The sequence below is a fragment of the Hakea prostrata genome, chromosome 3 (genome assembly GCF_041222555.1).
Source record: "Hakea prostrata isolate BN-2017 chromosome 3, UWA_Hpros_2, whole genome shotgun sequence".
NCBI classification, from domain to species: Eukaryota; Viridiplantae; Streptophyta; class Magnoliopsida; order Proteales; family Proteaceae; genus Hakea; species Hakea prostrata.
The window spans coordinates 26288210-26310547 of NC_142602.1; the positions used below are offsets into that span (position 1 = coordinate 26288210).

Here is a 22338-nt window from a genome sequence, read left to right on the forward strand (position 1 = left end):
ATGGCTGTTAGCCACTTTATGAATAGCCCCTTGAGGGAATATTAAAGTATGTAGAGAGAAGTTAACTGAAAACTTTGATTTTGAGCAAATCTTGGGGTTTGTAAAAGCTGGTCAAGGACCTCCTCTTCCTCAGGTCGAAGTGCAGCCTCTCCATTGACAGCCGAGCAAGTTCGGGGCATATGCAGAACTTTTTCACCTTGACCAAGAGCCGTTAAGCAGCATTCTGTCAGTTCACCAGCCAAGTCAGAGATCTAGGCATGAAATCTTGATCCTGCATTCTTCCCAAGGTCTTGGACCTTTCTTCTACCCTTTAACTATTGGTTTCAGATTTAGGTTAAACCTCTGGAACTGTTGATTGCTTCGGATTGCCACTAGAATCCCTTCTCTTTTCATATACTAGAGCCCCATGTTCCGCGATTAGAATTCCAACTTAATCTAGAAGACCATTGATCTTAGACTCTTAAATCCCCTGAACCAGTCTCTACTTTTTAGGAGTCCTCCCTTGAGATTGAAATTCTTAGCAGTCCTATTCATATCAAACCATAACCCTAAAGCCACTCCTCAAGAAGACCCACCTAACCTCTCCAAATAAGGCCTACACTGCTGTCTTGATTGGTCCCCCAATTTTTAGGGCTGCATTAATCTCAGATGTGACTAAGTGGAAATATTTTTCCAATTCTTTCAAATCCCAAGATGGACAAATAAACTAAAACTTTAATGAATGATAATAGACAATAAGATTTGCTAATTTGGAAAGGTTTGTTGCTTTGCCAAAAGTGGTTCTTCGGGCATGGCAGGTATGATGTTCTTGAACTACTTGGTCCAATCAAGATTTTTCAAGCCAATGCTAGACCTGATGTAAACCCCAAGTCTAGGGTTTATCTTCAGGATCTTATTCAAGTGAACCAACAGAAATTCTAGGGTAATAATACACAGCGGTTGTAGGTTTAGGGCTGAATAGTGTTGTTCTAGGGTTGAGAATTGAGTAGCACTATGTTCGGTTATGACTTGGAACCAGGGTTGGTTGAATTTCATCCTGAACCTTGCTGTTAGTTTGAATTCAAAACTGAATCTTCAAGTTTAGAATTTTGGAATTTAGGGTTTAACAAGAACTAGGGTTTCTAGGGGGTGGCTAGGGTTAGAGTTGAGGTCGAAGGTAAAGAAGGGGTTGGGGAGGGTTATTCTAAAAGGCTTTAGGGTTTGGATGAAGGGTTTAAAAGTTGAGTGAAAGAGGATTATGGTTTCTAGGGTTTGGTGAAGAAGATGAAATGTAGGGTTTCCTAGGGTTTTGAGTGAAGAAGAAGGGGCTGTAACTAGGGTCAAAGCTAAGGGAGGGAAGGGGTATTTGATTCCTAAGGGGAGTGAGAATTAGATGAGGGGTTTGGGAGATCTAGAGTTTAGGTTCTGGGAAGATCTAGAAATGGGAGAAAAACACAGGGTGTTTTGGGTTTTCGGTTTTCAGCACAAATGGCGAGATTGGATCTTTATCCGGGTCAGCCCTGCTGCTTCCACAAACAAATAAGCCAAATCCAGATCTGGATGGAAAACAATGTTATTAGATGGGAAGTCGGCTTTGCCGGTTTGGCTTGGTTGCTTTTTACAATTGCATTGTTTGCAAATGCGAAAAAAAATAAATACGTCAGACCTTTATAGTGGGAAGGAATAGAAAATGAAAAGAAAAGATTTTGTGAAAAAATTTCAATGTGAGTTTTAGTTTTTTAATTTTAATTTTTTTTTATAAAAGAAAATGCATTATGAAAGAAAAGGATTCAGGTGGAAGAAGTTCCACTCAAATTGTTCAAACACAACAGATTGTTTTACGACATATTACATAAGTTTAAAGATTGCTTCCAAATTCAATGCAAGCTAAATTCCTAGCGATGAAAAGCAAAATTGAAAAGCAAAATTGGGACTAATTTGGCCAAATAAGTCTGAAATGCTTAGGAATAAGGGTTAATAGGTCACTACAATTAGACCAAATTTCATCTAGGGAAAATCTTAAACTATAGCAAAAGTTCTAGTTGTCCACGAGATCATGCAACACAGCTTCTAACAAAGAATCAAAGCTTCTTGTTCCTACGGTCATGGATATACATTTTCCTCCTTTTCCGAGAGCAGTTATCCACTTCCACATCCTTGTTTGCATTCATACCTTGCAATAATCAAAGTTCCGTAGATGCAATGTTACGACCCAGGAAGAGGGAGAGATGGTGCTTGATGACTCACAGCCTGAGGAGGTTGTGCGACGAAGTTCCAGAATATCTCGTCCACCTGCATTTTTGAAGGATTATAATATGTAATGAGATTTTAATTGAAAGAGTAGTCACTGGGTAAAAGGTGTATGGGTTCCAGGTGTCACTTCTAGTAGGTTCTATTAGCTTTACTTCAATTTTACTTCAGCTATAAATAGCTATATTGCATCAAGCATAAAAAATAATAAAGAATATTCATCCAAACCCTCTAAATTGCACATTCTTCTAGATCTGAACCCTGTCTTCTGAAAACATCTTTTCTGAAACCCTCTTTTTTCCTCTCGTCTCTATCATTGGTCCGACCTGCCATGGCGGATGGAACTCGTTTCAAGCATGTTGATGAATCGGTTAAAGCTTTGAATACAACTGTAGCAGCGCATGGTGATTGTCTCGGTTCGATCCAGATCTCTTTGACGGATCACCGCTCGACTTTGGACGAACAGCGCCAAACTCTAACAGAGGTGGTGACTCGATTGACATTGTTGGATGGCCGATTGGAGCAAATCTTGAGGTTGAACTCTACGGCATCGGAGTCACGCGATTGCACTAGTGGTTCTCCTGTGTCGTCGTTGTTGCCGACTGCATCGAATACGATCCAGACTCGCACAGTTCGTCTCGAGTTTCCTCGCTTCACTGGATCCGATCATGTTGGCTGGATTTTTAAAGCAGAGAGGTTTTTTGATTTCCATGGAACGCCAGATGATCAACGATTGTTAATTGCTTCGTTTCTTATGGATGGCATAGCTCTACAGTGGTTTCAATGGCAGTATCGAGCGAAATTATTCACCTCTTGGATGGTGTTTATTCAAGCCTTGCAAACACGTTTCGGTCCTTCCAATTACGATGATGCTCAAGCTTCCTTGTCTAAATTAGTGCAAACTTCGACAGTTGCTGATTATCATAGTCAATTTGAGGCTTTAGCTAATCGAACAACAGGAATTCCTCCATCATTTTTAGTCAGTTGTTTTGTTTCTGGACTACGCTCTGATATCCGCTGCGAAGTTATGGCATTCCGCCCTTCCGACATGTCACAAGCTGTTGGTTTGGCTCGTTTGCAAGAGGCTAAACTTGCTGACAGTCGGTGACCGTGGCTACGTGCACCTCCGCTTTCTATGCGACCACCTCTGCTACCAACGCCTAACACACCTGTGTTGCCACTGAAGGCACCACTATTGGCGTTACCGCCGCCTTCTCTTCCGATTAAGAAATTATCGCCTGCCGAAATGCAGCAACGGCATGAACGCGGATTGTGTTTTAATTGCGATGAACGTTATGTACCAAGTCATCGTTGTAAACATCGTCATCTCCTTCTGTTGGAGTATGATGAGGAGACCCCTTGTGTGCCTTTAATGGCGGACGCACCACAGATGGAACTTTCAGAAGATGTTGAACAGGAGGTTACCACACCGGCTTTGTCTTATCATTCCTTGACCGGAGAACTTAGCGCTACTACTCTTCGATTTACCGGTCGTGTGCATGGTCATCCGCTTCAAGTTCTTGTTGACGGAGGTTCGACACATAATTTTCTCCGATCACAGGTGGCACGCCAGTTGGGCTTAACCGTGATGGCCTCTCCTAATATTTCTGTTATGGTTGGTAGTGGGTCCCGTTTGCAAAGTGAGGGTGAAATTCCACATCTACCCTTGCAAATTCAACAATATACTACTACAGTCAGTGCTTATGTCTTACCTTTGGTTGGAGCGGACCTCATCTTGGGAGTCCAATGGTTGGCCCAATTGGGCCCAATCTTGTTTGATTATAACCAACTCTTACTTTCCTTTGGAAAAGGCATGGATCCCATATGTTTGAAGGGTAATAAGGCCCACGATCCTGAGCCCTTACAATATCAAGGATTAAAAAAAACAGTGGAGGCCCATTTGCATGTTATTATTTTTTTGCTTGAAGCTAATGTTTTACATTCCCAAGTTCCAGACTCTGACACTCCAGAATTGCTTCAATTATTGGAAGAGTATGAGGACATTTTTGCTGAACCTCAAGGGTTGCCTCCAGTTCGTGAGAATGACCATCAGATTCATTTGCAAGAGGGTAGCCAACCAGTTACGGTAAAGCCATATAGCTATCCTTATTTTCAAAAAAATGAATTGGAAAAACAAGTTATCGAAATGTTGCATGCTGGTACCATTCGGCCTAGTCATAGTCCTTTCTCTTCTCCTGTTTTATTGGTTAAAAAGAAGGATGGAACTTGGCCTTTTTGTGTGGATTACCGGGCTTTGAATGCTATTACTATACGGGATCGTTTTCCTATACCCACTGTTGATGAGCTTTTTGATGAATTATATGGGGCTACAGTTTTTTCCAAATTGGATTTACGGGCTGGATATCATCAAATACGGGTTAGACCTGAGGATGTGCCCAAGACGGCTTTTCGGACCCATGAAGGACACTATGAATTCTTGGTTATGCCTTATGGCCTTTCGAATGCACCTTCTACTTTTCAGTCTATGATGAACTCGGTGTTTAGACCATTTCTTCGCCGGTTTGTTTTGATTTTTTTTGATGATGTGCTGGTCTATAGTGCTTCTTGGGTGGATTATATGGCGCATTTGCAGCAGGTCTTTCAGACACTGAGGGTTCACCAGTTATATGCCAAGCGTAGTAAATGCAGCTTTGGGCGCCCATCTATGGAATATCTTGGACATGTCGTGTCAGCCCATGGGTTGGCTGTGGATTCTTCTAAGGTGGATGCCGTTTTGTCTTGGCCCATGCCCACATGTGTTAAAGAGGTTAGAGGATTTTTGGGCTTAACAGGTTATTATAGACGTTTTATTCAAGGGTATGCAAAATTGGCGGCTCCACTTACGGATTTGTTACGCACTGGGCAATTTGAATGGACTGACTTGGCCCAACATGCCTTCATTGCCCTTCGCCAGGTATTGGCCCAACCCCCAGTGTTAGCTCTTCCCAATTTTGACCAACCCTTTATTATTGAAACAGATGCATCTGGACGGGGAATTGGGGCTGTTCTTTCTCAGGGAGGCCGTCCAATTGCTTTCTATAGTCGAAAGCTTTCTCCAAGGTTGCAGGCCGCCTCCACTTACGTACGGGAGATGTTCGCCATCACGCAGGCGGTGGCAAAGTGGAGACAATACCTTTTGGGGCGGCGATTCATCATACTCACTGACCAAAAGAGCCTCAGGGAGCTCACGCTTCAGGTTGTTCAGACGCCGGAGCAGTATCAATGGTTGACAAAGTTGTTGGGCTATTCTTTTGATATTGAATATCTACCTGGAAAGGAGAATAATGCTGCAGATTCCTTATCTCGTCTGCCTGAGGTGTCTTTGCAGCAATATTTGATTTCTACACCTCAATTTGATTTTTTGGATGAACTCCGTTCTGAGTTGGCTTCTTCGCCAAAGATGCAGCAGTTAAGTGCAGACATATTAAATTCTCCTCATGACTTTCTAGCTTATCGGGTCCGTCATGGTGTGATTTTTTCCCGAGATCGTTTATTGTTGCCGACTGATTCTGTTCTCAAGACTCGTTTTTTGAACGAATTTCATTCCACGCTAGTCGGAGGTCACTCCGGTGTTTTGCGCACAAACAAACGTCTAGCTGCTAATTTTTTCTGGAAAGGAATGAAGCAAGATGTTAAGTGTTTTGTGGCTCAATGTGCAATTTGCCAGCAAATTAAGCCTCTCACAACTGCTCCTGTTGGTTTGTTACAGCCCCTTCCTATTCCCGCAGCTACATGGGAAGAAATTTCTATCGATTTTGTGACTGGTCTTCCTTCTTCGGGTGGCAAATCCGTTGTTCTGGTGGTTGTAGATCGTTTGACCAAGTATAGCCATTTTTGTGCGCTTTCGGCGAACTTTATGAGCACTCGAGTTGTGGAGGTATTTGCTAGTGAAATTGTTCGCCTTCATGGGGTCCCTCGAACGATTCTCAGCGATCGTGATCCCCTCTTTCTTAGCAATTTTTGGAAAGAGTTGTTTCGCCTTCAAGGCACTACTCTGGCACATAGCTCTGCTTACCATCCTCAAACCGACGGCCAGACGGAGGTTGTGAATCGCACTTTGGAAATGTATTTGCGAGCTTTTGTGGAGATCGAACCATCTCGGTGGGTGAAGTTTTTGGGTTGGGCAGAGCTCTGGTATAACACCAGTTTTCATTCTGCAATTCAGATGTCTCCCTATGAAGCTCTGTATGGGCAGCCACCACCAACCATCACTCGTTTTGTTTCTGGGAGCACCGCGAATGAGGCGGTTGGCCATACCCTGCGTACTCGTGATTAGATCCTTCACCATCTTCGGGTGAGTTTGCTTCGGGCTCAAGAGCGGATGAAAATTCAGGCCGATAAGCACCGAACTGATTTGGAGTTTTCCACTGGAGATTGGGTGTGCGTTAAATTGCAGCCATATCGCCAAACTTCCATTGCTAGGCGGTTGAATCATAAGCTTGCGAAGCGATTTTTTGGGCCATTTCAAATTGTCGCTCGTGTTGGCAAGGTTGCATATAAACTCTCTTTACCGGATGGGGCTCAAATACACCCCGTTTTTCACATTTCGGTACTTAAATCTTTTGTTGGCGACCCGCCGACGGTGCTGCCTAGTCTCTCTTTGTTACCTCCGGATGCCCCCTATTCCTGTGGTAATTCTTCGTCTTTGTTTGCTGTTTCGTGGTCAGCACCGTGTTTCTCAGTTGTTGGTACAGTGGCAAGATAAACCTTTGGAGGATGCAACATGGGTTGACGACTCTACCTTGAGCGATATTTTTCCTGCCTTCAACCTTGAGGACAAGGTTCTTTTGGTTGCCGGCGGTAATGTTACGACCCAGGAAGAGGGAGAGATGGTGCTTGATGACTCACAGCCTGAGGAGGTCGTGCGACGAAGTTCCAGAATATCTCGTCCACCTGCATTTGTGAAGGATTATAATATGTAATGAGATTTTAATTGAAAGAGTAGTCACTGGGTAAAAGGTGTATGGGTTCCAAGTGTCACTTCTAGTAGGTTCTATTAGCTTTACTTCAATTTTACTTCAGCTATAAATAGTTGTACTGCGTCAAGCATAAAAAATAATAAAGAATATTCATCCAAACCCTCTGAATTGCACATTCTTCTAGATCTGAACCCTATCTTTTGAAAACATCTTTTCTGAAACCCTCTTTTTTCCTCTCGTCTCTATCACTATTATCCCAACTAATAGGCGAAAATAGAAAATAATTTTCATGGTGTATTCCTTGATATAGGAGGTGAAACTTTGAGTTCTTTTAACCAAACTAGAGTAGTTTCTAGAGTCTTACTGGGGGTTATCTTCTTGCCTACTTTGTTTATGGATGTCCAGATATAATAAAAGGAGATTGAAAGAACAGAAAGCCACTAGAAAATCATTTTTTGTTCCATTGAAAAAGGATACAAAATTCTAAAATAAGTCTGAAAATTGAGTTAGCCCGAAAATATTCAGTCCTAAAACCTAAGGGATTTGCAAATAAAATGTGTTTTGCATATCAACATGAAAGAAAAACATGCCAATGAGTTTCATTCGGGCAATCACAAAAGACACACTTACCAGATGAATTATTCCATTTTGCAATAGTTTTGTTGACAACTAAACTATTATGCAAAATCCTCCAAAAGAAAATTTGGTATTTTGGATGCAATTTAAGGGTTTTGAAGACTTTCCTCAATCTAGTTTCATTCGGATCCTGAAAAATTGACTCAATGGAAAGGCGGGCAGCTAAAAGTAGATTGTAAATGGATAGCCGAAATCTGCCTCCGAATTCGCATTTGTATTCGTTTAAGGGTATCCGTATCCTTAAATTTTTCTTACCGAAAAATATCCATATCCGTCCGCTAAGCAACTGGATTCGGATTCGGATAATTGTTTATCGGATCGGATAATATCCGGATAAATTTTTATCTGAATAGAGTAAAGTATTTAACATATTTTCTTCAAAAATAGATGATAATCGGATTCGGTAAATCGGAAATTAGAAATTTATAATAAAAAATTTAAAAAAGTGACAATTATCAATCAATAATCGGATATTTTATCGGATCGGATTCGAATCCGGTTGCCTTCTCTAAATTTTTGCCGGATTCGGATTCGGATAGTGGATTTGCTAATCGGATTCGGATTCGGATACTGGTGTATTCAAACCGAATCCGGTCCGTTTACAGGTCTAGCTAAAAGTTTGGTGGAGAACTTTCCCAATTCAACAAAATAACAGAACCAAGCATCTTCCAAAGGTTTGGGGGAGATTTGAAGGATTTCCAAGATAATGGGGAGGGAAGAAGGGGGAGAATTCTATTTAGGTGCCAAGAGTAATTTTGGATCAGGTCACCAACCATGAGATTAGGGATATCTTGAAGAGAGGGGGGTATAAACATGATGAGGGATAGAGGGAAACCAAGGATCATGCAAAAAAAAAGTAGAATCACCTTTCCCAATCATTTTGAGAGAGGACGATTTGAGGAAAGGGAGGGTTCTAGCAATGCCATTCCAAATGCGGGAACCTTTCTTATTCCATATTCTAGGATTGAAAGGTGAGTCAAAAAAATATTTACTTTTCAAAATTTGACTCCAACCAGAAGAGTGTTAGATAACACTCTCCAGGAAAGTTTATGGATGTGAACTTTGAATACCTAAACCACCCACCCAGTAAGGCTTGAAGAAGAAGTATTTTTTTAATTAAAGAAACTTTTTTAACAAAATCAAAGCCACCATTCTAAAAGTTAAGAGTGATAGAGTCCAATTTAGAATAGACAGACTTGGGAATATGAAACCAGACCATTTGGAAAGAAGGGATGGATGAAAGACCATATTTGATGAGAACAAGTATACTCGTGAAGAAGAAACGACTAGCTTTCCTTGCTGGAAGGCGGGAAGAGACTTTTTCAATCGATCGAAATCTCTTGGTCCTAGATCTAGAACTAAATAGGTATGTTCCAAGGTATCTACAAGAGATGCTCATTTTGGGAATCCCAAGAATAGGGCACAACTTTTTCTTAACAGCTTGGCTGACATTTTTTTTGAAGAATATTTCACTTTTTTTGAAATTGATACATTGTCGAGACAAATCAGCAAATAAATTGAGGGCAACTTTAACAGTGAGAAGATCATTTTTTGAAGCTTGAAAAAAGATAAAAACATCATCAACAAAAAATAAATAAGATACTTCTAGGGCTCTCCTGGCAACTCTAATGCCCTTAAAGCTATTTAACTCCCTGTAAGCATTCAAAATCTACAAAGGACCTCCATAATGCAAAGAAAAAAGTAAGGGCTTAAGAACATCCTTGATAAAGTCATAAGGGTTGTCATTCAGTTTTATAGAAAAAGAGGAAGAAGATATAAGAGAGGAGATCTAAGAAATCAAATCTTTCCCAAAACCCATAAAATCTAGAGACACTAGTCAAGAGACTCCATTCAACTCTATCAAAAGCTTTAAAGAGATATAATTTAATAGCTACACATCACTCTTAAGGCTTAGTATTTCATCCAAAATGCTGCAACTTGCCGGATCTAATGAGTGGGCGAACCCATTAAGGGCATCTATGGCATTCTTGCAATCGGATTGAACCACCAACTTGGACACCTGAAGAGATTGTGCCAAAAAGACTCCATCCTAATTTGCCTCTATCTCTACTACCATGGGAGACATGCCCCTACAATGAGATGCTTTAGTAGCTAAGAAATCTCCATGGAAATCCCATAGAATGCAACCTCGCCCTCCCCTCTTACTTTGCTTCTCCCAAGCACCATCAACACATAACCTGAAAATGGTATATGTTAGAAGGTGGGTTTGATACCAGAGGAGAATCATGATAAAACCATCAGGAATCGACATACAAACACGTACATCAACATTTAAAGACCTAAATGAATTCATCATCCGCTCTAAGGAAGGAGTTTTCCCCTTGAATAGTGTTGTGCTTTGAGCTTTCCAAAATGGTCCAACAAAAGGGTACTCCAAATCATATATACAGATTTTAAATCATTAGTGGGTTCAAACTTTGAGTGGACAAAAAATATCCAATTATGCATCGATTAACACGTAAATTCCATACTATCAATTCTGAGCGGGGAATCTCTCCAACAAGATGTGCATGGGGATAGAAAAACTAAGCATACATAATAGATTCAATAAATCAAGCACATCTCAAGCATGGAAGGGAAACAATGCTTTGCGTACGAAACAAATTGTCACTAGTAGCTATCGCCTCACTTGCTGCTCCCCAAATGAAATGCTTTATATTTGGGAGATTGAGGAGTTTCCATATCTTCTTCCAACAAAACAAAGTGCTAGAGGAAGAGCTTGTGTTACTAGATGCTGACAACAAAGAGAGACAATGAAAGTAAGCAAATTTAACTGTGCATTTTCCATGCATATGTGTGGTCCAAAGCCAAGAATTGTTTGTTATCTAGGTATAAAATAGGCAGTGACATAATTGCATCTACCTCAACCTAGGAAAACAAAAAGATTAATATAAGCAAATTCCAATTACTTATGCTCCAATCAATCAGTTCACAAACATAACTTAGGTCCATTTAACATTCGGAGGCTACTAATCCCTTATGAGGGAAGAGAGGCTAGCTAGGGTCCTAGTAAATTAATATGGTTTACCCATTGCCAATTTCCTCCCAAGACCCGAAACAATTAAGTTCCTACCTATCAGTTTCCAACCCCGTGAACTGTCTCTGGTAGTCATTACCTACAAAATATCCTAATCCCTTAGGTATTTTGCAGACAAGACTCTTGCCCAAAGGGAGTTTGGGTTTGAGAGCAGTCTCCTGCATTGTCTAGCCAATGTAGTAGTTCTATTAAAAGAATGGAGGTTTCTAAAACCTAGCCTCCCTCCACCATCCTCTTACACTAGGCTACCCAATTGATCCAATGGATTCCCTCCCTTGGTTGTTCTTCCACCAAACTTGTTAATATTTGTGGATCTTATTACAGAGTTCCAGGGGAATCATAAAACAAGAAATGACATAGATGGGGAGGGCACATGCAACTACTTTTATTAGAACTTCTTTGCCCCTAAGACAACTTGGCCTACATCTAGCTAGTTTGGAATTCAGGCTAGAAAGTCTGGGATTTAGACTTACCAAAAGTGGTTGGCAGATTGTTTCTACCTGTATGGGTCTCTAAAAGTAGTCTTTGGGTCATAACATATTATTATGTTAGAGCAAGTGTTGATTGGAAGGTAAGGATTAAGACTTTGTTATTATTATTGTTGTTGTTTGTATTGATATGGTTGCTCAAATGTTCTGTGTTACATCAATTATGATGTAAGTTAGAGATTGAATTTCTCCTTCTTTTTCATGTCTTAGCACAATTGGTAATTTTGCCTTGAAGTTGAAATATGATTATTCAGGGTGAAGGGGGGTGTCAAGTGTGTTACCCACCCTTTCAGATTAGGGGAGAAATCATTTTCCCTTTTAGTATAAGAAAAGCCTAACGATAGAGCTGGTGAGAACAAACTAATAATCTTCTTTCAGTCGTTGGTTTTACCTAATAAGGGTTTATCGGTTGGGCAAGAAATAAGATAGAAAAGAATGGCAAAATATAATTAGTAGTCATGATGAAAGTAATGATTGGTTCCTATCTCTCTCTCATTTAGTACATCCTCCCTATCTTTTCCTTTTTCTTTTTTAATAAGACCAAATATTGTTATTTTTTATATTTAAGAAATCTACCATTCTTGAAACTAACGTTATATTAAACAAAATGTGTTTGACCCTGAGACTTGGTGAATACAACAAAAGGGAACATAAAAATAATTTATTTATTTCTAATACCTTTATTCTTATAAATATTTTAGATCTAATTTTTTCTTAAGATAAAGTGAAAGAAGAATTTCTCACTAATAGCTGTCGTGTATTTTTTAGAACAATAAAAATAGGAAAAAACAATGATGACATAGATGCATGGGGTAACTTTACAATGTAAGGGTTTTTTTTTTTTTTTTTTTTTTTTTATTGGCAACTATTTGTAGATGATAAAAGTGACCATCTATTTGTGGTCAATTGAAGATGTGGTTATTTTTTGAATTTTAAATATTAAATTTTGTAATTCAAGTTTTTGAATTATGCAAACGAACAACCAAAATTTAATAAATTACTAACAAACTCAGGTGCAGAAAAAAAGTAACTTTCCAAAAAATTTAAGTAACAAAGATAAGACATTTTCAATAGATGACACTCTAAAGACTATGTACCTAGAACCTAATTTCCCTAATTCCCCTAAACTCTTCTCTAACTTTCTTAATTGATCTTCTACCATCTTTCTCCTCTCTCTTTTTTTTTTTTTTTTAATAACTCTAAGCTCTAAGAATATGGGTCATGCATTTTGATTCTATCTCCTTCTCCCCCACTATATACACAAATACCAAAAAAAACATACAAATGAACTAGCTACAGAAAAACCCGCAAATGGGAAAAGTAGCTAAATGTAGAATTTCCTCTGGCCAGCCCAGAGAAATGATGGATTCTTCTCTTTCACCCTTCAGATAGATGCAAGCATAGGGTTGTTATTGGGCACCAATTCAGATGTGTCTGTAGTTGCAGACGAAGATGATGCTTCATGGGCAACACTGGTCCTCATTTCTAGCACTTTCTTGTGGGAGTTGGAGTGCAATGATGGCACAAAAGTTGGGCTAGCAGCAGGTCTATATTCTGGGAAGAGCCGACCTGACTTGTATCGGACGCCGCATGCATTGCAGAGCGTCTTGGGGCCTAAAGGTCCTGCCCTCCACTGTGGGGTCTTGGTTATCTCACAATGCAAGCATTTCCTAACAGTAGTCCCCGGGTGAGGGAGCTGATCAGTGGCACTTCCAGAACCTGAAGAAGTAGGAGATGGTGGTGGTAGCAGCAACTTCTTCTTTTTCTTCTTCTTCTCCTGCTGTTTTGGGTGATTATCCATCTCAGTAACAGAAGGAAGACCAATGGGTTTGAAATGTATCTTCTTCACTGGTGGGGACTCTACGTAATTCTCGATTTCCAGAGCAGATTCAAAGCTTGAGTAGGGGTAAAGTTCCTCCTCAGACCCACAAGAGGAGGATGGTGAAATGATGGGAATGTTGATACGGGGTTTGAAGTAAGCAGGGCGTGGACGCTTGCTACGAGCACGCCCTGGCACGAACGTTATGGGACTGAGCGGCATGGTTCTGAACCCATTGCTACTACCATTACTGACAGAGCAGGAGCTACTGCTCTCAAGAACAGAGGTTGGACTAGGTGTCTGGAATTCGTGTGTTTCTTTGATTTCCTTGTCATTGTTGCTGCTGTTCTCCTTCTTGATGACATTGCCACCGATTAAGGGGGATTCCTTCTCGATAATGCTCCCTGCAGAAAACGAGTCTTCCACAAAATTGGACAACCACTCCAGCTGAGCAATGTCTTCATGCTGGAAAGAAACAAGACTCATCAGTGGGAACTGTGGAGTGACCAAAACATGAGGGAAATGAATGTCTTCGTAAACATTTCAGTGCTGGCTCCTAAATCAATTGAACAAGAAATGAAGAAACTCACTGGAACAGACAGCTCTGTGGGAAGTTCTGAAGTGGTGGTGTCCTCATTTTTGCTAGGGAAAATGGAGGTAGTAGAACCTGCTAAAGTGTCTGCAACTGGAGGCCAACAAGCACCTTGGAAAGCGTCACATTCCCCTTTGAAAACCACCAACACCATCGACATCCTCCATCGGAAAATCCAAGAAATCGTCGATGTGGTCGAACAAATCCCCGCAGAAGTCATTGTCTAGATTGTCTATAAAGCCCGACCCAATCATCTTTGTCTCTTAACTGCAAAAGAACACCAAATAGTTAGTGCTCCTTCCAGATTCAGAGCTGAAGAATGAAGATTATTTCGTTCTGGGTATCGAACTATCGATCAAATCTCGGTATATTTACTCTTGTAATTGAAGCCAATCATGACCACAGTCAATTATCATGTTGTTAGAGTGTTTCCTTTGCAATTAAAGCCAATCAAATGGTAGAGAAAACACCTTACTTAGCCTTTAAAAAATTTCCCTTATTATTATTATTATAATTATTATTTTGAAAAAAAATGAAACCTCACCAAGCTAAAGAATTGAAATTTATAAATCTATAATTTCATATGAATTTAAATGCTAATCTAGCCACTCAAAAATTATAAGAAAATATTATTATGGAGAATAATGGCTCTTCAAAGGATTGTTTAGTTGATAATGACCGACGTTTCTTACTAATGAGGATTGTATCTATTTTGTTTTTATTTTCTAGATTTTCTTCTCTCAATAAAACTGTATTTATTTTTTTTTCTTTTTTTTTTTGTACAACGGGGCTTTATTAATAGCCGGAAGATGAAGATATTAATATGCCTATTGGTTTCAACCATTAAAACAACTCTTCACTGGAGGTATTGGTTTCAACCATTAGAACAATTCTGTGTTGGCTTCAATCCAATGCATACCAAATAATTTCAGCCATCGGATCGAAATTTCGGATCCAACGCTCCGAAATTTGACATGACAGTAGTGAACCATTTTCAATTATATTTTCAAAGCAATTCACTTACGGATACAAATAAGGTGGACCTGAGAATAATTGTTATCGAAGAGAGCACCCTATCCCAATACCCTCATACGAGAATTCATAGAATTTCTAAACTTTTCCCGCCATCCCTTTAAAGGAGAAATTCGGACTCGATGGCACTAGTCCCAATTAAGTGATCCATGCAATTGGGACACAATGGGACCCACGATGGAATGAATTAAATTGAAAGCAAACAACTACTATGTGCCACCGACAAAAAGCGGGTAAGCATTACTATGACAAAAAAAAATCAAGTATAATGAAAGTGCACCATATTTAAAAATAATAATAATAATAAATCATCATGGAAACAACAATCAAAGTAGGCCCCACACGGCCCACGCTAAAAGACAACCTCAACCATCGGACCCTCCATCTTTTCGGATTCCTGAGCCCTACTATCTTTTATTTTTAGAAAAATAAATAAATAAAAATTATAATTTTACTGAATAAAATTAAGATAAATAATAATAAAATTCAAAATAACTGAAAATTAAATCCCAAAAAAATAATAAATAGTTTGTTTAACCAGTTACATCATCAAGAGCGGGAAATGGTAAATGGTCGATGAAAGATACGCAAAAGGCGCATCTTAGCAAACGCCACCGCGAACTAACGCCGAGTTCAAAAAAATTTCGGCGGCCACAGAGCGAAGAACAAACAAGTTATCGTTCATGCTCGTATTTGGCATCAGATTCTCTTAAGGAAGTGTAATTAACAAGGTGGCATTTCGATGATGTCTGTAGAACAGGAATTTGAGTTGTCCAGGATCAATACCTCAGAAATGAGAAAAGTGAGATTCTGGAATCCGAACTGAGAATTTTGCAGTATCGCTTGTTTGAATTCTGAACTGAGAAGTAACTTGGAGAGGAAAAGAATGAGTAGAGTAGATTCTGTAATCCGAACTGAGACTGTGGAGCAGAATTGAAGTACAGGATCGTGGATTGAAGCAGAAACAGACTTGCAACTTAGAATTTCATTAAAATGTTCTTAGTTCCTGCAAAACAAAGAGAGAAGCAGAAATGAGAACCAGAAGAAAAAAAGAAGAAGAATGAAAAAAAAATGAAAAAAAAAAAAAAAAAAAAACTGCGTCACAAGGAATGAATTTATAATCGTATATCCGAATGCAACGGCACTCCGAATCAGACGCATAAATGGAAGGGCCAAGCAGATGAATCCGGAAAATCCATGAATATTCTTCAAAAAATACTATAAATGGAATATAAATACAGAAATATGATAAGAGAAAGAAATAAACCTGTTTCCCGCCGAAAAATCCGAACAGAAAACCAATGACACGAAGTAGAAACAGTGAAGTCCTAGTCTTCAGCAAAGCTCAAGAAACCCCTTATAACAGTGAAACAACCTCAATGGCAGAGCACTAAAACCTACTCCTAAACCTAAAGTTCCAAGAGAAGTCACTCAAGCTGAAATGCAAGAACAAATTGAAGCAGAGAAAGTTAAAGAAGAAGGAATAACAGAGAGAGAGTTGCAGAAAGCAGAAGAAGAGAGAAATTAAAGGTTCTGAGAAGGGAAAGAGCGGCTAAAAAGGGGAAGAACGTGATACGGTCTCTTCTTCTGGTTGGTGAACATGTTCCTTCATTGCTAGCTGTCTTTTACGATCCATTCACTGTCGTGATGTTGAAGTCTTTAATACGATTTTTCTTCTCTGTCTTTCTTTTCTTTTCTCTTCTCCTCTTCTGATCTCTCATGTCTGCAAGCAACAACGAACGGGACCCACATCCAACCTTCAACAGTGGATCTTTTCTTTTTTTCTTTTTTAAAATTACGCCAATCTCGACTCTGAATCTGGAACATGGATTACCACTTTTTCCGTAGTTTTGAAGTTTCAAAGTTTGAACTCGATTTCACTGTGAGAGCAAAAGTGAGCAACTACGAAACCGGTTCTTCCGATTTTGGCGTGTCGGTTACTCGGTTTTTGCTTGCATGAAACAGATCATATGCCGCGGAGGGTTGTTTGGACAATTGACTTTGAAACTGCTAGCTGTGTCCGAGCTTTATTGCTTTCTTCTTCTCTTTTTCCTAATTTTTAACTGCCTCAGGGTTTCAATAGTTTTAGATTTTACCGCCCTTTTAATGCAAAAGGTTTGAATATGGATGTCTTAAAATAAAGAAAAAAGAGGTAGATAAAACAACTCGTTCGATTAGGGGAAGTTTCATTTTGGGTTTGGATCAATTTTGGTGTGAAAACTTGTGAATCGGGTTGGACATTTCTGGTTTTGATATCTTAATGGATTTTTTATGCTCTTGTTCTTTTTCAAAATTTTCTTAGGGTCTGTTTAGTTACATGAATTCAGATATTTGAAATCTCCGAATTTACAAATGGAAGATTTATGCATGTATGGTTGTGTCTAATCCTTAAATTCATGAAATTTATGAATTTACCTTTTTACACTAAAACCGTGAATCTTTTTCAAAATTACCATGATTACATAATAAAGGCCTATTTGGTTACATAAATCTTGAATTCATAAATGAGAGATTTATATCTATTTTGTTGTGTGAATCCCTGGATTCATGAAATCTAGAGATTCACCTTTCTACACTAAAAAGTAAATCTATAACTTCATCCATACTATAAAAATATTAAGCATTTGAACCATGACTCCATAAATGTTTTTTAGGATGAATCTACGGATTTCATTAATTCCAAAGATTCAAGCTAACCAAACAATTAATTTTATGAAACATGATTCCATAGATTTGAAGTCTCTAGATTTTTTGAAATCTTCAGACTCTAAGTAACCAAACGAGTCCGGATCTACGACCCCATCGAGGAGCTCAAATCGACGGCTTTTCCACCCAAAATACGGGGGGGGCCAGGGGTGGATGATGGGAGTTTTGTTTTTTTATTATTTATATTTTTCAGTTGTGGGGCCCACCGATTTTGTGGTGGTAAAACCGTCAGAGAGCACTGATACCATTTCTGTCACACCTCACCCAGCCGGATCCGGTCATACCGAAAATCCGTGGGGGTGATACACCACAAGATCTAGGTTCAGTGACAAATCCATACAAAACATGATATAGTATAATTAAATGGACAAGAATAAATCAAGTTTTTCATATAAAGTTATCAAAACTGAAGTAATGGTTACAATCATCCATTACTTCAAAATAAAAGTATAACATCAGAGTTTTGAAAAGAAAAGAGAGTAGATTTATTCGCAGCGGAAAAATAAACTAAAATAGTTCTCTAATGGAATCTAATACAAAAGAACAGTCTTGATACTGGCATGAAACTCCATGTGCGTCCACTTCTTCTTCGGTCACTCTTTCAAGAAGATATACTAGCAACGAATCCTCCATTCGAAAGAAGTCCTCATAACCTGCAGTATAATCTAATAGAAAAAGACATATAAAAGGAATAAATTCAACAGAACTCAGTGAGGTCAACTTAACATCATATCATGCATTCATTCACAAAATTCCACACCACACATTCAATATGAATATCTATAATATAATTAATGATAATGATATGATATGAATGATTATGCTCCTAACTCTATCATGAAGTATGGTAGACACGCATTAAGTCACACTCCAGTCTTCTTTGGGCGGTCTCATCACTCTTCCCTCACGGCACTCAAGCACGTCTATTGGGTTCTCCGTGGTTGTTGTGTAAAGTCCTGTCAAGCCATGGTTAGGGATTAGGTCACTACTCTCTCACATCACCATTGGTATTAGATCTGACGCATATCAAGGATAATCCTAGGCCAATGCAAAGTCATACGGTCTCGTACTTCATGTGGTATAGATACTTCCCCTATGGCACCAACCAACTTGGTTTAGTATCCAATATCTTCCCTCATGCCTAATGCCCTGTTGGTTCGATACTTTCCCACCTAGAGTCAACGTATCCTATAGTCTGTGAGAGGACACAAAGTGCTTCCCGACAGGGTGATGATTTGAATTTGTAACCAAACATGCCCTAAATATTTTTTTTAGGATGAATCTACAGATTTCATTCAAATATTTAGGCTAACCAAACAATTAATTTATGAAACATGAGTCAAGTAACCAAATAGGCCCTTTAATGATCTGTCTTACCCTTTTTTCATGTATGAAATGTTTATATTTGTTCGTTTTTATAATTTTTAAAATTTCTTTAAAAAGATCCCTTTAATTCTCCCCAATTATTTTTTTTTAGATTTTTCTGAAAATAAATTCCTTTGCATGTATGAAATATCAATACTTGACCATTTTCCCCCCTCCCCCAATATTAAATCGGGCTTTGCCCTACCTTTATGATCATGATACATCTAAATACAACTCTAGTCCCAATATTTTTCAACAAAATTTATCAAAATATATATATTTTTCAACAAAAGAAAGGAATCCCAGTTTTGAAGAGGTCGAATTCACTATTAGTGCAGGTGAGACAAATCTCTATCCTTTAAAGGGGATGCAAATCTCCCACACGAGGTATACCGTATACAGCCATGCTTGGATTTTATTTATTTATTTATTTTTTTTTGGGTGATAAATAGACTATGAGAATCTTGCTCTATAAATGATAAATGCTTTAGATCTATCTTCACATGTATCCATGTGGTTAGTAAATTTAAAATATATTTAATTACCCCTTAACATGTATGTATATGTTTCATATTTTCATATGAACCTTCCTCTTGGTATTTTTTTACATTAACCTAGTTCAAATTTTCATTGATTCTTTTGAGTCAGAGATAGCGGAGACTATTTATTGATTCACATGGAAGTAATTATAATGGTGATTAGTTGAAATTGATTAAAATTAATAAATAAAAAAAAAAAAAAAAATCTTTTTCTAACCGTACATGAGACCGACCACTGACCAGCACGTGCCCCAGACCAGCAACCATTTGCTTCACGGTCTCAATATTAACTTCATTCGGTGATGATGGTGTCACGTAGGTGTTATGTAACAATCAGATTCCAATCCTACGGCAGAAGAGTCACACGATGCTGTTCTACACAATTTTACGGTGTATGGGAAATGATAAGATGCTTCATAGTTGCATCTAGATTCTAAGGCTGTCAATCACGTTCACCAAATCCACATGGGCGCAGGGCCCCATCGAAGGAATATTTTATAAGTTATTACCAGATCCCACACTGGTGAGATCCCTACCGCGCACATGGCACAACAAGTGTTGAAAACCAACTCGCAATGCAGATCCAACCAAAGAGAATATTTGAAGATGCTTTTCCTTTACATCTGGTTGGTCTGTTTCACGTGGATTCAAAAGAAGAGACTCATCAGGGTAGGGTAGGGTAGGATGGTCCGTAGTTACACGTGGCTACTGGCTTCTCCTCCGAATGGCAATTTTGTAATTTCATCGTGGTCAAAATCCCCCCACCTGATAACCAATAGAAAACCTTATCTACTTATCATGTTGCGCCCCTCGTCTTTCCAAATTTTCAACGGTTTTTTTTTATTTTTTTAATTTAAAAAAAGGGTGTGCTACTTTTCCAAATTTCAAAAAAGCCCCGGTGTGCCACGGTGGACCGTTAGCATGTAAAGATAAAAAGGAAATGATGGCGCGGAACTTCACGCGCAGAACCCAACTCGGACTGACTCACTCACTCACTCACTCACTCACTCACCCTCTTTCTCTTTTCGAGTTAACTTGAGCTGTACTCATTGCATCAAATATTGGTTCCTTACAAAATACTCTCTCTTAGACGTTAAATAGAAAGTCTATTTATTTTCAAATTTAAAGGAATTTACACTCTTGCCCTTGGTTGTCTGTTAACTTACTTAGGTTACACTCTATGCATCAGTTCCTTACAAAATACTCTCCCCCCTTGTAAGGTAAACCACATTCATCAATGAAACCTTCTTAGTCCAAACTAGTCCAAATTCGTCTTTAAGCCAGAGGGATATGGAGGGACGAAAATTTGAATCTATAACTATTTCTATATAGAAAAAGACTGTAACCACATAACAGAAGCACATTTACGAATTATCGATTTATTTCTTCATGCATAAGAAAAGAAAATAAAATATCTATGGACATTCGGTGATTATATGCAAAATAATTAAAAAGCACCCTTACCGTGATGACCAAAGCTAGCAACATGTAATCATTTGTTAAGTTGTCATAATTAATTGACAAATCTTGTTTGGTTAAGTAAAGACAAATTCTTTTAGTAATTTATTCAACCATCAGTGATTATATGTATGCACTCATAACATAGTGCCCAGACCATAGATCTAGCTTAGTCTTGTTTATTAATTTTTCTTTACTTATATATTTTATTTCTAAGACATCTATAAGGAGTGGTTTTGTCAAGACTCTTGTTATTATTTTTTTTTAAATAAAAGTATATTGAAAGCAGAGATAGAAAATAATAAGATACTCTTATGATGCCATGAAGAATTTTTTTTTTTAAACTAAACTTTATATATATATTTAGAGAATTGAGACTTGGATCCAGTCCTCCCTGCCTAACCTGCAGGGATTCCATCTGGCGATTTTTTTGATAAGGGAGGTCTCAATAATATATCATTGATTATAAAAGAAAAAAAGGTACCCTATACTTGGGTTAGGGTTTAAGAATTATGAAAAAGATTCATAATTTTTTTTGAGGGTCATAAGTATGAACTTCATATTCAAGAATGATCTATCATAAATTGTCGAGGTGTTTAGGATCGAATCGATATGTTTAGTTGGGGGCAAAGTAGTAAAATTGATTTCACATGTTTAATTGTGACTAAATAATCTTATCCTTGTCAATATATAAGAAGCCATATGATAAACACACAATTAAATAAATCAATAGTCTGATTAAAATAATAATAATAAATCAATAGTGCTAAAAAGAGTTCAGAATTCTACAAATAAAAAAAAATTCAAATCAAATGCTGAAGGTAGTGGTTACCAGTTTGGTGAACTAACTATTGAAAAATTTATCCTTTACTTGCTACATTACCAAATATCAAGTAATATTGATAAAGACAAAGATGTTATGTGATTATTGTATTAATTATCAAAAAATATTTTAATCCCCTTGTAGCATTATCAGAAATCAAGATAAACTTTGATGGAGAGGAAGAGTAAGATGTTACATGTATTGGACTAAAATTGGCAAGCCATTGGCTCGCTTGCTTATGTTACGTTTGAGGAACTAAGTACAAAACCCTCGGTCGTTACTGATGTCAGACTTCTTGATCAAGGAGTAGGTTTCGCATTGCATTACATACGTTATTATCTAAAGACTTGATAGGCCTCTAGTGAACACGCAATCAGCTGCGCCCCAAGGCAGCTCTTTGCATCAGGCTTGTCCCTGTCAAGTTGAATTTGACATGACTAGTGTTGCGTCTAGAACTTCTTCGATAGCCGGATATTGAGATGACCACCTTAAGAGCTCTCCAACCAAGTTGGAATAACTGGGATGCCTGCACACACAAAGAAAGCAAGAACGGTCCGGCCTAGTTTTGGTCAGGGAACCGCCTCCGACGCTCAAGTCAGCCTAGGCAACAATAATGGTTCTTGAGAGAGTTCTCAAGAACGTAATGAGTAAGTACTCAGATGAAAGTTCTCGTA

General features: G+C 38.4%; 1 protein-coding gene across 1 annotated transcript; it reads right to left on the reverse strand.

Annotated features, from left to right (window-relative positions):
• Positions 1–12189: 12189 nt before the first annotated feature.
• On the reverse strand, positions 12190–16499 carry LOC149021907 (GATA transcription factor 8-like). The gene is given in 5 exon segments (XM_089150085.1): positions 12190–13614; positions 13740–13881; positions 13883–14008; positions 15560–15779; positions 16041–16499. Coding segments are annotated over 3 exon segments (1155 nt in total). The 5' UTR covers positions 13996–14008; positions 15560–15779; positions 16041–16499; the 3' UTR covers positions 12190–12714.
• Between the last annotated feature and the right edge of the window lie 5839 nt (positions 16500–22338).